Source organism: Leucoraja erinacea, chromosome 15, assembly GCF_028641065.1.
Source record: "Leucoraja erinacea ecotype New England chromosome 15, Leri_hhj_1, whole genome shotgun sequence".
Lineage (NCBI taxonomy): Eukaryota > Metazoa > Chordata > Chondrichthyes > Rajiformes > Rajidae > Leucoraja > Leucoraja erinaceus.
This window is the reverse complement of record NC_073391.1, coordinates 66,244-81,771: the sequence shown is the minus strand read 5'-3', so window position 1 is coordinate 81,771 and position 15,528 is coordinate 66,244. Positions and strand designations below refer to the sequence as shown.

The following is a 15,528-nucleotide window of genomic DNA, read 5'->3' as shown; positions in this document are numbered from 1 at the left end:
GAGCCCATTGGGTAACGCATTAAACTGCTATAGCTGCCCCATCCAGTTAAATTTCAGGTATCTGCGATGATCCTTGTGAATGGTACTAAATGGTAAACATCTTTAAGATGAATGCTTGCCTTGGAATTTAGTTGTTTGGCAGTAACATCCGGTTCCATTTTGAAATGTATATACTTAACAAACGTATTTAGTGAAGTTAAACCAATGATGATGAGACATCCGCCATCTTTTTAAGGTTTAGTGAATATATTTGATACGAATTGCAAGGGTTCAGGTTTCCCCATGACACCCTTTGTAATTAGTCTCACCAGTTCAGCTTGTCCCTCTTGTTTCTTTAACGGAGAGAGGAAAAACACCCTCTGGGGTGAATGTTGACCTGGTGGCAATTTTTCTAGTATGAATTGTATTCACTAATGCCATTGAGTATATACTGATCACTCGTGATAGACTCCCATGTGTTGGTATTCTCTATATACTGGTAGGAACCAGACCCACCTACCTCCATGGTTATGGGTATTCTTCTGTTTCCTGCCAGTCCAACGAGTGTTGCACGTCGTCTAACATGGCGGTGACGTTGGGGGGTGGCACATTTTCCATGGAGTCCGCTCTGGGCCCTGGTCTAAATAAGACTTTCGGTGATAGATGCGGACCCCGAGCTTTCATCAGTCCGATATGATAGACGTTGACTGATGCATGCGATGGGGTGCTGATGCGTAGGAATTACTGTTTTTGGTTACTCGTCCCGGCCCTGCCCTCATGAGCCGAAAGTTTTGTAAACCTCTTGCATGTCCTTCATATGCTTTGTGAGGTTTTTGCCACAGAGCAGTGGGTCTGGCTCAGTGGCTGGGGTCTTATGACTTGTTTACGAAGGTTGTGGTCATCTCCGTATTTGTCCATGGAATGAGGAAAAAACGATGTGATGGCTGTCGTCAGGATTTTAACGCCTCCTGCACATGGGGTTTTCATGTAGCTCTCCACCACACACCACACCTAGCTGCTCTTCCTGTTCCTGCACCCCTTGCATACTCCCGAGATCTTCAGCCATTGCCCCTGTTCTTGACCAGCCCAGTCCTGGTCACCAAAGCTATCCTCTGGAAAGGAGGAAGCAATGGACAGTGCACAAAGCACTGTGGAGGGAGTGCCTGACCCCCTCTGCGAGGGCGCCCCTCCTGGGGTGCACCTCGCTGGAGCTCCTGCTCCAAGAGCCGCTCCATGCGGCTCAGGCGGCTGTCTCTCCCCTGCCTGGGTGGAGAGACGTCCCTGTCCGATAAGTCGGAGCCACCGGCCGGAAAGCCTCTTCCTTGGCTTTTACATCCAGCCCGCTGCTCAGGCGCTAGCGGGGCTGGGCTCGGTCACAGTGTCGGGGTAGCGGACCGCCTGGTAAGCGGTCCTACCGCCTTGTTGCTGCCCCCGCGAGATGAAACGCTACTCCGTGGAGTCGAGCGGGGGCAGGTCTGTGCAGGCGGCTGTCTTTCCTCCCGGGCGGGTGGAAAGACGTCTCGTCCGATAAGTCAGAGCCACTGGCCGGAAGCCTCCATGGCGTCACTTCCAGCCCGCTGCTTAGGCGCTAGCGCGGTTTGGCTCGGCGTGCGGTGTCGGGATAACGGAGCGCCAGGTAAGCTGTCCTACCGCCTTGTTGCTGCCCCCGCGATGGAAACGCTCCTCCATTGAATCGAGCGGGGAACAGGTCTGTTCCATTGCTGCCCCCCCCCCCCCAGATGGACGCTCCTCCGTGGAGTCGAGTTTGTTGCAGAGCCTTTCTTCTCTGCCGGACAACAGAAGGCTCCCTGTGAAGGAAACCGACGTCAGCTTACCCGACGGTCCGTTCTTTCACCTCCATAGCGGGAGAGCCCAACTCCTGCCTGCCGCTGGACATAATGCCGCGCATGCGTGCTGAACGGATTCTTCACGGAATCAGTCACGTGACTCCGAAGTAAAATTGTAGATTTTTTAGATAATTGTAATCTGCCAAAATTGGATATTTTGGAACAAGAGTAATTAGGAGCACAGATCACAAGGGAAGAAATAAGTGAAACAATAAAAGAGCTGAAAAATGGGACAACGCCAGGAACAGATGGTTTTAATAATGACTTCTATAAAGTTTTCCAGGAGTTAATGGTACCACGGTTACGTAAGTTATATAAATATGCCTTTACCGAAAATAAATTACCAGAAACATTAGCGAAATCCACAATTACGTTAATACCTAAAAAAGATAAGGACTTAGAAGAACCGGGCTCTTATAGAGCCATATCACTCCTAAATCCAGATCAGAAAATTTTAGCAAGAACTTTAGCAAGAAGATTGAGTAAATATATTAATAAATTGATAAATCCGGACCAAACGGGGTTTATACCTAAAAGACAATCGTCTAGCAATTTGAGACGCCTTTTTAATATAATGTATTCATACAAAACGGAAAAGGAAGACTTGTCAGTTATATCTCTGAATGCAGAGAAAGCATTTGATCAGGTAGAATGGCAGTATTTATACAAAGTACTCCAAAAATTTAATATGGGAGAGAATTTTATCAGATGGGTTAAATTACTATATGATAAACCAATGGCAAGAATACTAACTAATAATATATTATCTTCAATATTTCAATTATCGAGGGGCAATAGGCAGGGCTGTGTTTTATCACCCCTGCTATTTACACTTATGATAGAGCCGCTTGCTGAAAGGATAAGAAGGCATCTGGATATTCAGGGATATAATACTAAGGATACTATTAATAAAATATCACTCTATGCAGATGATATACTTTTATATATTACAAACTCCCAAACGAGCATCCCGAATCTATTTAATCTAATAGAGGAATTTGGCTCTTTCTCCGGTTATAGAATAAATTGGAATAAAAGTGAAATTATGTCATTAAAACCCCAGAAAGTTAATCACCTATTAAAATTTCCATTTAAAATCGCAATGGAAAAATGTAAGTATTTGGGTATTCAAGTTACTAGAAGTTATAAATCATTATTTAATGCTAATTTTATACCATTATTAAATACATTTGATTCACTGATTAAATTTTGGAGAACGCTTCCACTGTCACTAATCAGCAGAATAAACGCTATAAAAATGATAGCACTACCACAAATAATATATTTATTCCAATCTATACCGATATATATATACCAAAACATTAAAAAAAAAAATTAGACTCGAATATTTTTAATTTTATTTGGGATTATAAAGCACATAGAATTAAAAGAAATCACTTGTGCAAACCCAAGAGGGGGGTGGGGGGGGGGGGGGGGGGGGGGGTTGCACTACCTAATTTTCTATACTATTATTGGGCAGTGCTTATTAAAAATATAATTTATTGGTTGGACAGTTCTGCTCAACAGTTGGAATGGATAAGAATGGAGAAAGAGGATTGCACCCCCTACGATCTAGGAGCGATCATTTTTTCCCCAATAAAGCTGAATAATATGTTATATAAGAAGGATCGAATTATACAAAATACAATACGAATCTGGAAACAAATAAAATTAACTTTAAAATTAAGAAATTTATCAGTGTTAACACCAATAGTGAATAACCCAGTATTTAAACCATTTGGTATGGATAAAACATATAAACAATGGGAAAAAGTGGGAATTAAAAAGGTAGGTGATTTGTATGAATTTGGGAATATTATTTTCATTTCAACAACTAAAATCAAAATTTAAATTGAATAATAATCAATATTTTAAATCCCTACAGGTATGTGACTTTATGAAGAAATATATATCAAGATTCCAAAGTATAATTTTAAACCCACTGGAAGAAGTAATGAATATCAATGCGGAGTCAACAAAATTAATATCATACTTGTATAACAGTATTTTAAATATAGAATTAGCATCAACAGAGGCAATTAGAGAAGACCGGGAAATAGAATTAATGATAACAATCTCAAAAGAAACATGGGAAAAATATTTGATACATATACATAAATGTTCGATCAATGCTAGACATAACTTAATTCAATTTAAAATATGACATAGATTAAGTGGAGATGGTTGAATAAATTTTATCCAAATATTTCTCCCAAACTCATTTTTCAATTATGGGTTAATAACAGCAAAAAAACTTATACTTAAATTTTGGAAAAATGCTAATATACCAACATTTAATATGTGGATCAGTAATATGCTGGACACAGCACGACACAGTATCATGAAAACCACCAGTTTCATGTATGGGTGAAAGATGATTTAGAATATTTTAAAAAATCATCTCACTCATCTCTTTCACTTCTTCTCTATTGGTTTTTCACCCACCCTCACTAATCTATTCTTCACTTTTCACAACCTCTTTTTCTTCTCTCCTTTCTCACTTCTCTCTTTAAAAAAAAAGGGAAGTTGTACAGAGAATGTAATATGTTAACATCGTTCATGTACCAATGCATTGTACTCACTTCTAATAAATAAAATAATAAAAGAAAAGAAATGCTGGAAACAGTAACTAGTGAACCTAACATCTATGATAGACACAAAGTGCTGGAGTAATACAGCTGGTCAGACAGCATCTCTGGAGTAAAGGAATGGTGATGTTTATGGTCAGAACCCTTCTTCAGACTGAAAGTAGAGGTGGGGTGTTGGATATAAACTGGAGGAGGAGGGGGGGAGAGTGAAGGAATGCAGAGTTACTTGAAATTAGAGAAATCAATGTTCACACCACTTTGTTGTAAGCTGCCCAAGCGAAACGATGAGGTGCTGTTCCTTCAATTTGTGTTTGGCCTCACTCTGACAGTGGAGAGGGTCCATGACATAAAGGCCAACATGGGAATGGGAAGGGGAGTTAAAATGATTTGCAACCAGGAGATCATGTAGGCCAAGGCGGACTGAGTGGAGGTGTTCAGCAAAACGATCGCCAAGCCTGCGCTTGGTCTCGCCGATATACAGGAGTCCACATCTGGAACAGCAGATACAGTAGATGAGGTTGGAGGAGGTGCAAGTGAACATCTGCCTCACCTGAAAGGTCTGTCGCGGTCCCTGGACAGAGTCGAGGGAGGAGGTATAAGGGCAGGTGTTGCATCTCCTGTGGTTGTAGGGGAAGGTACCTGGGGAGGAGGTGGGAAGGGATGACTTAAACAGGAAGTTGGGGAGTGAACGGTCTTTATGGAAAGTGGAAAGGGGAGGAGATGGGAATATGTGGCTAGTGGTCGGATCCCGTTTCAGGTGGCGAAAATGTCAGAAGATTATGTCTTGTATATGACGGCTGATGGGGTGAAAGGTGAGGACTATGCGACTCTGTCCCTGTTGTAACTGGGCGAAGGGAAGCAAAAACAGCTGCGGGGGACGGAAAAACCCATGTGAGGGCATCATCTATGATAGAAGGGAGGAACCCACTTTCCCTAAATAATGAGGACACCTCTGATGTCCTAAAATGGAACTGCTCATCCTGGGAGCAAGCACGGCATAGACAGAGGAATTGGGAGTAGGGTTTCCCAGCCAACAATGGGCTGGCTTTTCCTCGATTATTCCCCCCCCCCACCACCTCTTCTTTCAGCCTGCAGAAGGGTTCTGTCCCGAAACGCCACCAACTCCGTCTCTCCAGAGATGTTGTCAGATCTGCTGAGTTACTCCAGCTTGTTGTGTCTATATTGGGTGTAAATCAGCATCTGCAGTTCCTTCCTACACAGCCTAAATGTGTGGCAGGTAAGATAATGGAGTGGATTGTGAAGGATAAGATATGTGCTTTGGATAGACAGGTACTGATTAAGAATAGTCAGCAAGATTTTGCAGGTGGAAGGTTGGGTCTTACGAATTTATTTAAGTTTTTATTAAAGTAATCAAAAGGGTTGAGGGTAAGGCAATAAATGTCATCTATATGGACTTGAACAAGGAGTGATAAGATATAGGAGCAGATTGGGGCCATTCAGCTCCTTGAGCCTGCTCTGCCATTCGATGGTGACTGATCTATATTCCTCTCTCAACACCATTCTCCTGCTTTCTCCCTGTAACCTTTTGATACCAAAATTCTATATTAAAAGTCTACATCATTTTAAAATAGTATTTTAATATTGACTGCAATAAAATCAGACAGTAATGATTTTATTTGTTTACCAATGTACAGAAACGATGATTTAAAAAATTATTCTGACAACCATCTCACCTTAAATCCACAGGTGGTTGAAGAAATATCGCAAATACTGTTACATTTTAACCATTGGGCTGGATGGTGCCTCCTCTCTCTTCATTCCTATTCTGAGATCTTTCCCACTCCTGGTTCCCTATGCTGTACTTTATGGATATTTTGATGGGGCATATGTTGCCCTCATCCCAGTAGTAACATCGGACATAGTAGGAAATGCTTTCCTCTCCTCTGCTCTGGGAATAGTGTACTTTATCCATGGGATACCCTACCTCATTGGCCCACCAATAGCAGGTCAGTAATATGTCTCATGCCTCATTCAAGTTTTGATATGAAAACATTGTAAACATTTGTGAATGGGAATGATTTGTTACTGTTATTCAATATGCTTCAACCCTTCTCAGCTACCCCGCATGTTATAAAACTGCATGAGACGTGTGCCATGAAAAGTGAAGAAATTGCAAAGTCTCCCTTTAAACCTGCTGGCCGATGCATGAAAAGACTCTGCAGCCTTTGATGGTTCAGCGAGCAGAATTCATGCTATGCATGGTTTTGTTGGGTAGACAGATGGGATTGAAGGGTGATAAGTCCCCAGGGCCTGATGGTCTGCATCCCAGGGTACTTAAGGAGGTGGCTCCCAAAATCGTGGACGAATTGGTGAACATTTTCCAATGTTCTATAGATACAGGATCCGTTACTGTGGATTGGAGGGTAGTTAATGTTATCCCACTTTTTAAGAAAGGAGGGAGAGAGAAAAAAGGGAATTATAGACCAGTTAGGGTGACATCGGTGGTGGGGAAAATGCTGGAGTCAATTATAAAAGTTGAAATAGCGGCACATTTGGATAGCAGTAACAGGATCAGTCCGAGTCAGCATGGATTTACAAAGGAGAAATCATGCTTGACTAATCTTCTGGAATTTTTTGAGGATATAACTAGCAAAATGGACACGGGCGAGCCAATGGATGTAGTGTACCTGGACTTTCAGAAAGCATTTGATAAGGTCCCACATAGAAGAATTGTGAGCAAAATCAGAGCACATGGTATTGGGGGTGGGGCACTGACATAGATAGAAAATTGGTTGTCAGACAGGAAACAAAGAGTAGGGAATAATGGGTCCCTTTCAGAATGGCAGGCAGTGACTAGTGGGGTACCGCAAGGTTCGGTGCAGGGATTTGATTTGATAGAATTTATTGCCACACAACCAGAGTCGGTGGAATTTTGGGTTGTCAGCAGCGGTACAATAATAAAATACACACAACCACAATAAAAATGTAACACAAACATCCACCACAGCATTCATCACTGTGGTGGAAGGCACAGAACTTGGCAAGACCTCCTCCATTTTCCCCCGTGGTCGGGACCTCCACCCTCCGCAACCGTTGCTGCGGGCGTCCAGATGGTAAGGGACAAGTCAAAGGCAAGGTAAGTCCAGGATCGGCTCTTCCCCACCGGAGACCGCGGCTTCAGGCTGGCGTAGGCCGCAGGCCGGTGGCCGAAGATTTAAGGTTCCCGCCGCGCCGCACCGCAGCCAGAAGCACCGCAGACCACAGGGCCGGTGGTTGAAGCTCCCCTCCAGGGGTGATGGTAAGTCCATGCCGGACCCGCGGTAGAAGTTGGCCGCGGGCCGGCAGTGATGGCTTCTTCTTCCCCCGGGTCCCCCACGAGGGATCCCGGGCTGTAGACGCCGCGCCAGCTGGAGCTGTGCAGACCGCGGCTTCAGGCTGCCGGCTGCCCCGGGCCAGCGAAACTGCAGCTATTTACAATATACATTAATGATTTAGATGAAGGGATTAAAAGTAACATTAGCTAATTTTCAGATGACACAAAGCTGGGTGGCAGTATGAACTGTGAGGAGGATGCTATGAGAATGCAGGGTGAATTGGACAGGTTGAGTGAGCGGGCAGATGCATGGCAGATACAGTTTAATGTGGATAAATGTAAGGTTATCCACTTTGGTGGCAAGAACAGGAAGGCAGATTATTATCTGAATGGTGTCGTTAGGAAAATAGGAAGTACAACGGGATCTGGGTGTCCTTGTTCATCAGCCACTGAAAGTAAGCATGTAGGTATAGCAGGCAGTGAAGAAAGCGAATGGCATGTTGGCTTTCATAACAAGAGAAGTTGAGTAAAGGAGCAAAGAGGCCCTTCTGCAGTTGTACAGGGCCCTAGTGAGACCACACCTGGAGTATCGTGTGCAGATTTGGTCTCCAAATTTGAGGAAGGACATTCTTGCTATTGAGGGAGTAGGTTCACAGTTAATTCTCAGGATTCCATTGAATGTCATATGTTGAAAGAATTGAGCGACTGGGCTTTTATATATTGGAATTTAGAAGGATGAGAGGCAATCTTTTTGAAACATATAAGATTATAATGGGCTTGTACACGTTTGAAGCAGGAAACTGTTCCCGATGTTGGGGGAGTCCAGAACCAGGGGCCACAGTTTAAGAATAAGGGGGAGACCATTTAGAACGAAGATGAGAAAAAATGTTTTCACCCAGTTGTGAATCTGCTTCAGAAGGCAGTGGAGGCCAATTCTCTGGATACTTTCAAGAGAGAGTTAGATAGGGCTCTTAAAGATAGCGGAGTCAAGGGATAAGGGGAGAAGGCCAAAACGGGGTACTGATTGTGGATGATCAGCCATGATCACAGTGAAGGGCAGTGCTGGCTCGAAGGGCCGAATGGCCTAATCCTGCATCTATTGTTTATTGTCTATTGTAATGAATGCTTATTCCTCAGCAGAACGACTATGCAAGCATTGCCGATCTTTTAGCTAAGTGCAGAAGACTGAGTGAGTTCTTTCCACTGGAAAATTGGAATCATTTTACGGTTAGCTTATACCTGGTCTATACTCTGGTTAAATTGTGTGACTGAATTGCAACCCTGTATTTCAGAACCCTATAATTAATAAATTAACTCAATGAGTCCCAGCCAAATGTATCCTTTTTATAATTTTGAAGGAACACACAAACATTGACAAAGGTCTTGTTATAAAGTATAAAGTAAAGTATCCTTTATTATCATTTAAACTTTTACTTTGAACGAAATTACATACCTTGCAGTCATGACAGAGAATAAAATAACAGAACACACAATGAACACAGTTTAACATCCACCACAGTGAGTCTACCAGGCACTCGTCACTGTGATGGAAGGCAAAAGTCTTAAAGTCCTTGTCTCTTCCTTCCTTATTCTCCCTCTGCGTTGAGGTGATCCAGGCTGTCGATGTTGGGCTCATGGTAATTCCCACGGCCGAATCCGAGCTCCGCGAACGGGCCGGTTCAAACTGCGGCCCGGGGCGGAAGAAGCTGCCACCCTCCAGTCCAGCGGACGAAGCTGTTGTTGTGGGAGCAGTTACTGTTCTGAAGGGACTTAGGACAACTAGTGTGATTCCCACAGCTTCTCAAACCTTGGTTGCAGGGGAATTGATATAGCTGCTGGCTGAACCTCAATCGTGTCTACCTCCTAGTTTCACTGCTGGGCGTATTGTGTTATCCGTTTATGGATTATTGTCGCCATAATTACCTCTCAGGTAATTACGTGTGCAGATCAATTATAACGTCTTCCCCAATTTGCATGAGAATAAGAAATGATATTGGTGACAGAGATATGATATTGACAAGAAAGAGTTAGATTTGGCTTTGAAGGCTATAGGAATCAAGGGCTATGGCAAAAAAGCAGGAACGAGTTACATAATTTTAGATGATCAGCCATCATCATATTGAATGGTGGGTTACACAAAAAAGCTGGAGAAACACAGCGGGTGCAGCAGCATCTATGGAGCGAAGGAAATAGGCAACGTTTCGAGCCGAAACCCTTCTTCAGACTGATCGGAGGCGGGGGTGGGTAGGGACAAGAAAGGGAAAAGGAGGAGTAGCCAGAAGGCTGGGGGATGGGAGGAGACAGCAGGGGGGCTGAGGAAGGGGAGGAGACAGCAAGGACTAACAAAATTGGGAGAATTCGATGTTCATGCCCCCCGGGGTGCAGACTCCCCAAACGGAATATGAGGTGCTGTTCCTCCAATTTCCGGTGCTGCTCGCTGTGGCCATGGAGGAGACCCAGGACAGAGAGGTCGGAGGCGGAGTGGGAGGGGGAGTTGAAGTGCTGAGCCACCGGGAGGTCAGCTTGGTTATTGCGGACCGAGCGGAGGTGTTCGGCGAAACGATCGCCCAACCTCCGCTTGGTCTCACCGATATAGATCTGCTGACATCTAGAGCAGCGGACGCAATAGATGAGGTTGGAAGAGATGCAGGTAAACCTCTGTCGCACCTGGAACGATTGCTTGGGTCCTCGAACGGAGTCGAGGCGGGAGGTAAAGGGACAAGTGTTGCATCTCTTGCGGTTGCAAGGGAAAGTGCCCGGGGAGGGGGTGGACCGAGAGGGAAGGGAAGAATTGACAAGGGAATTATGGAGGGAGCGGTCTTTGCGGAAGGCAGATATGGGGGGAGATGGGAAGATGTGGCGAGTAGTGGGGTGCCATCCCCCAGCCTTCTGGCTACTCCTCCTTTTCCCTTTCTTGTCCCCACCCACCCCCGCCCCCGATCAGTCTGAAGAAGGGTTTCGGCCCGAAACGTTGCCTATTTCCTTCGCTCCATAGATGCTGCTGCACCCGCTGAGTTTCTCCAGCTTTTTTGTGTAACCTTCGATTCTCCAGCATCTGCAGTTCCCTCTTAAACAATATTGAATGGTGGTGCTGGCTCGAAGGGTCAAATGGCCTACTGCACCTATTTTTCTATGTTTGCAACCAGATGTGTAGGGATAAGCCATGTCTACTTGTGTTTGTGGGTGGTGATGTGGGTGTCATGCAGTTTTTTTATGTATTTAGATCCACTGATTTTCTCTTCTTAGGTTGGTTGGTGGATACAACAGGAAGTTACACTGCAGCGTTTCTTGTCAGTGGATTGTCCATGATATTCAGTTCCACGTTGGTCATTTCTATTGACTGGATAAAGAAATGCAGGAATTCAGCGAACATTCAAACCACCGTCGAAGAGTCGGATCCCAGCATTATAGCTTTTCAGACTGCATCAGACAATCAGATATAAAATCAAGAGTTTATGTAAGCTAAGAAACAGGAGTAACAAGTTAGTGGCTTCCAGAAGGTCCTCAAAACATGGAAACCATTTTGTGTTGGCAATCTATACTTGAGTCAATATCAGTAAATATTTTGTTAAATCTTTCAATGCCAAAGTATTTTTATATTCAGAATAGTTTTTTCTCTAAATTATCTAATTTCCCTCATACATTCCACACATGCCTCTTGACATGCCAAGTTGCCTTTTCACAGGTTTCTTGTTGTCCTTTTATAAAACAAACCAGGGTGCATTTATGACTGTGTGACTCCTATAATGGATCAGATGTATACATCAGTGTATGGTAGTTCTCTTTGTTAATGTTGTGTCAATGGACAATTGTAAGAATGATAATAAAAGGTTTTTGCCAGATAAAAGATTCTGATAAGCAGGGTGCAGAGATGAGATGCAGATTAGCTGCGATCTGCTGCAAAAACAGACTGAGTCTCAATCAGCTTGCATTGTTACCATGTAGAAATTAGCTTGGATTGAATTGTTATTGACTCACCTGTGTTTACTCAAATTGTTCATTTGACTGGTACAGCAATGTGTCAGATTTGTACAAAAACTATAATGCCTGGAGTTTCTTGAGGACGAGATAGGAATTATAGAAACATATGAAAAGGTGTGTGTTTTAAGGAGCTTCAAAGTTGCCATTCCATTTTCACTATATATCTTAATGCTACCTTTCCAAACAGTCTGGTCTTTTGTATTGACAAGTAACGTAAGGCACGTGCATCCGATTATCGGGAATAGTTCCACACAGAAGGAAACCCTCTGACCTGTCATGCATCTGCCAGCACTTTGGTAGAAGTGCACAATTATTTTAACCCTCCTCTTGTGCCCTGTATTGCTGAAGTCGTTTTATTTTTACTATCAATTTCTCTTTTGAATTTCCATCAACCATTCTTGCATATTTTATGATCCAGATTATAATTTACTGCATAGGAATATGTTTCCTTCCACTACCTAGTCAACTTAAATCTGCCTCCTGTTCTTGTGGATCTTTTTGCTCCTGGAAACAACGACTTATTTTATCAGACACTAGCATGATTTTGGTTAGGTCCCTCAAATCTCCCCTCAACACGTACTTTAAGGGGAGCAACCTCATCCACCTTATCTTCATTAGTATTCAGAATACCACGGATCCATAGGTATTTGCGAGTTGCACCCATAATTGAATGCGGCATTTCTGCAGAAGCATTTCCGATTTGAAGCTTGTATGACTTCACTCCCTGACACCCCAGCAAAGCTGACGCATCTACAGATTGGAATTTCTGGCTTGTGCACCAAAATGACAGTGACTTCAACTAAAATCTCACAACAGACATGTTAACATTCCTCAGTCCGTGCTGAATGTGTTTACAGCATATCCGAGTGTGAAATGTTCACATCTTGTGTATTTGTGAAGTAAACAATTTGGAGCAGGAATATTAATAAAACCTGCAAGTTTCCTGCTTTGAGATGAATTTTAATGTGTAACAGTTTTCATTGGTTTTCCTAGTTGGGGAGGTAGGGAGTGCTGGCTGATAAGAATTAGTTTACTGCCTAAACAGACAACAGTTAGAAAGAGGTTCAAATGTCAGCAGGAATTTTAAAATGTTGGGATGTTTCACAATGTTAACTAAACTAACTAAAGCTAGATGAAGGAAAAACGTTTCCATTGTTGGGGGAGACCATTTAAAACTGAGATGAGAAAAAAACTTTTTCAGCCAGAGAGTTGGGAATTTATGGAATTCTCTGCCACAGAAGGCAGTAGAGGCCAACTCACTGGTTGAATTTAAAAGAAAGTTAGATAGAGCTCTGGGAGCTAGCGGAATCAAGGGATGTGGGGGGAAGGCAGGCACGGGTTACTGATTGTGGATGATCAGCCATGATCACAATGAATGGCGGTGCTGGCACGAAGGGCCAACTGGCCTCCTCCAGCACATATTGTGTCTGTGTTTTTGTTTCTTGATGCTGCTCATTAATGTTTAGGTGTGGGATAACAGTTAAGATGTTCTTTCTCTTGCATCTGTCTGTGTAACTTACTGAGACAGTCCTGATTTCTGCTACATTTTCTGGTTTGACGGAAGGATGATTGATAGTTGAATAATGCAGTATTGACTAATGAAATAGCTACTTCATTCCTGCATTCATTGGTAATTACAAAATTATCCATTCAGTACATCAAGTCTTTGGCGGCTGCCAGAATGCAATCCATTATTCCCTGTCCCCCTGCTATTTGTTCTCTTGTATACATGTACACAATGTTCCCCTTGTCGTTCCATTTTGTGATTCCTAAATGTAATTTACATATGCTAGATGTAATTTAGAGCAGCCAGTTAACTGACAAACACATCTCTGCAATGTGGGAGGAAACCAGGCCACCCGGAAGAAACCCATGTGGTCACAGTGCAAACTCCCCACAGACAGCACTGGAGGTCAGGATCAAAACAAAGTCCCAGGACTGAGTCAACAGCATCATACCACCCAGCCTTAGTACTGCAGATTCCATTAATATGAGTAGTGATCTATGTTACAGTTGTAGACACAAAATGCTGGAGTAACTCAGCATCTCTGGAGAGAAGGAATGGGCGATGTTTTGGGTTTTTGTACATAGGAAGCAGAATGAAACACTGCGTCACGGTTCACAATTTAATGTATTTTTCTGCAGATTTAAGTCAAACATGTAAGCCCTTTGGAGATTTGAACTCCAGTCTTCTGTGGGAACAGATGAAGAATTCTAAGTGGTATTTTGACTGGCATTAGCAGTCTGGGGCAAGGCCAATCAGAAAATAGACCAGAGGATGGCACAGAAGGATTCCAGGTCCCTTTAACATTTTCTTCTTTGGAAACAATCACAGATGAGTTAGAATGGTGACTGATTAGCAGCTCCTCAGAGTTTACAAAGCTATGGTACATCATGTGGGGTAAAGAGTGGGTCTGGGTGGTGCTTCTAGAATGCCAGTGATTTAGAGAAGGAAAACACGGCGAGCATTCACATCACACGACATTCATCTGACAAATGTCCACACCTCTTTATTCACTTGTCAACATTCACATTGAAGTGTACATCATCCGCAGCACAAGAGACTTTATTCACAATGTGTCTTCAGTCAAAATGTACAGGAAGGAGGAACTGCAGATGCTGGTTTACACCGAAGGCAGACACGAAAAGCTGGAGGACCTCAGCGGGACAGGCAGCACCTCTGGAGAGAAGGGGTGACGTTTCAGGTCAAGACCCTTCTTCAGACTGTCACACTGTGCAATCAACTTTCACATCACACTTGACATCGATCATATCAAACACTTCATCATTTATGGGAGATGGGATATAATTGGCATCATTGACATAATTCATACCACAGTACCGTATATATACATGCTGCAATGAGGATTTATCCAAAACCAGTGCCAAAAGTCTGTCTTGATTATGCATAAATATGATTTAATCAGTTTCTAACACTGACATGAACTACTTGCACAATGGGTCCACACTGTAGATTAATTTTGATATTTATGAGAAAATTTAAAGCTAAATATTATTAAAGTATACCAACGTATGGTTTAAAATTATCGGCGACCATTTTGTTCTAGTGATTTGATTTGAAGCCTTGTTTTCTCCTTTTTTATCTATATATCTGCAGTTTTATGAAGAAATAAATTCTTTCAGATTTGTTTACTTGTCTAACCTTCACACTTAAAATTATTTTCCAGACTGGGAAATCTAATTGGACAGAAGATTTAGCATGACTTCCCATTAGCATTGGTGACTGGGACCTCAGCCCAGTGAGGCTGACCTGCTCTGCCCTTTCCCAAACACCCCTCCCTCCACACTCCAAATTCAGGCCTCAGACTCACCTACTTTGGCCAAGTGCCTGAAGGGATGCCCTTTCCCCTGTGTGAAGCCTGTTCATTAGCTCACTGCTGGGAAACATATGCACTACTAAACTTTACAGTGTTGCTCCCTCAATGAAAACATACATTGCATGCTGCACACCAGTCAGATTTATTGAAGGGGCAACAATAAGATGCGTTCCACAACAGTGTGTGAATCACTGGGGAAATGGTCAAAGAACGTTGGTGTGGTACGGTGGCACAGCAGTAGAATTACTGCCTTACAGAGCCGGAGACCCGGGTTCGAAAAGGGGAGGAGTAGCTGCGCTGTAAGTATAAAATACACCGCGGGGCTTGTTTCCACAGAGGCCCAGGGAGCCGTTGGTGAGAGGGGAGGATTACCTGCGCTGGAACCAAAATCGGCAACGTTCCAGAGAAGGAGTCTGGGGGAAGCTTCTGATTGGTTTACATTTTTACATTTCTGCCTTTAGGTTAAGGATTCTGGGAGTTAAGGATTCTGGGAGTTAAGGGTACAGTATTTATTAGTAAAG

At 43.3% G+C, this 15,528-nt stretch overlaps 1 protein-coding gene across 6 annotated transcripts in view; it reads left to right on the top strand.

Moving 5' to 3' along the window:
- slc16a12b (solute carrier family 16 member 12b) overlaps window positions 1–15,258 on the top strand; it is a 105,233-nt gene extending 89,975 nt beyond the window's left edge. For 3 of the 6 annotated variants that reach the window (XM_055646557.1, XM_055646558.1, XM_055646559.1), the window contains exons 6-7: window positions 6,122–6,381; window positions 10,935–15,251. In XM_055646557.1, coding sequence (XP_055502532.1) covers window positions 6,122–6,381; window positions 10,935–11,131 — 457 coding nt within the window. In that variant the 3' untranslated portion in view covers window positions 11,132–15,251. Of the gene's footprint in view, window positions 1–6,121; window positions 6,382–10,934 lie in introns of all 6 variants that reach the window. The other 3 variants (XM_055646560.1, XM_055646556.1, XM_055646561.1) reach the window with 3 other exon arrangements.
- Window positions 15,259–15,528: the final 270 nt, after the last annotated feature.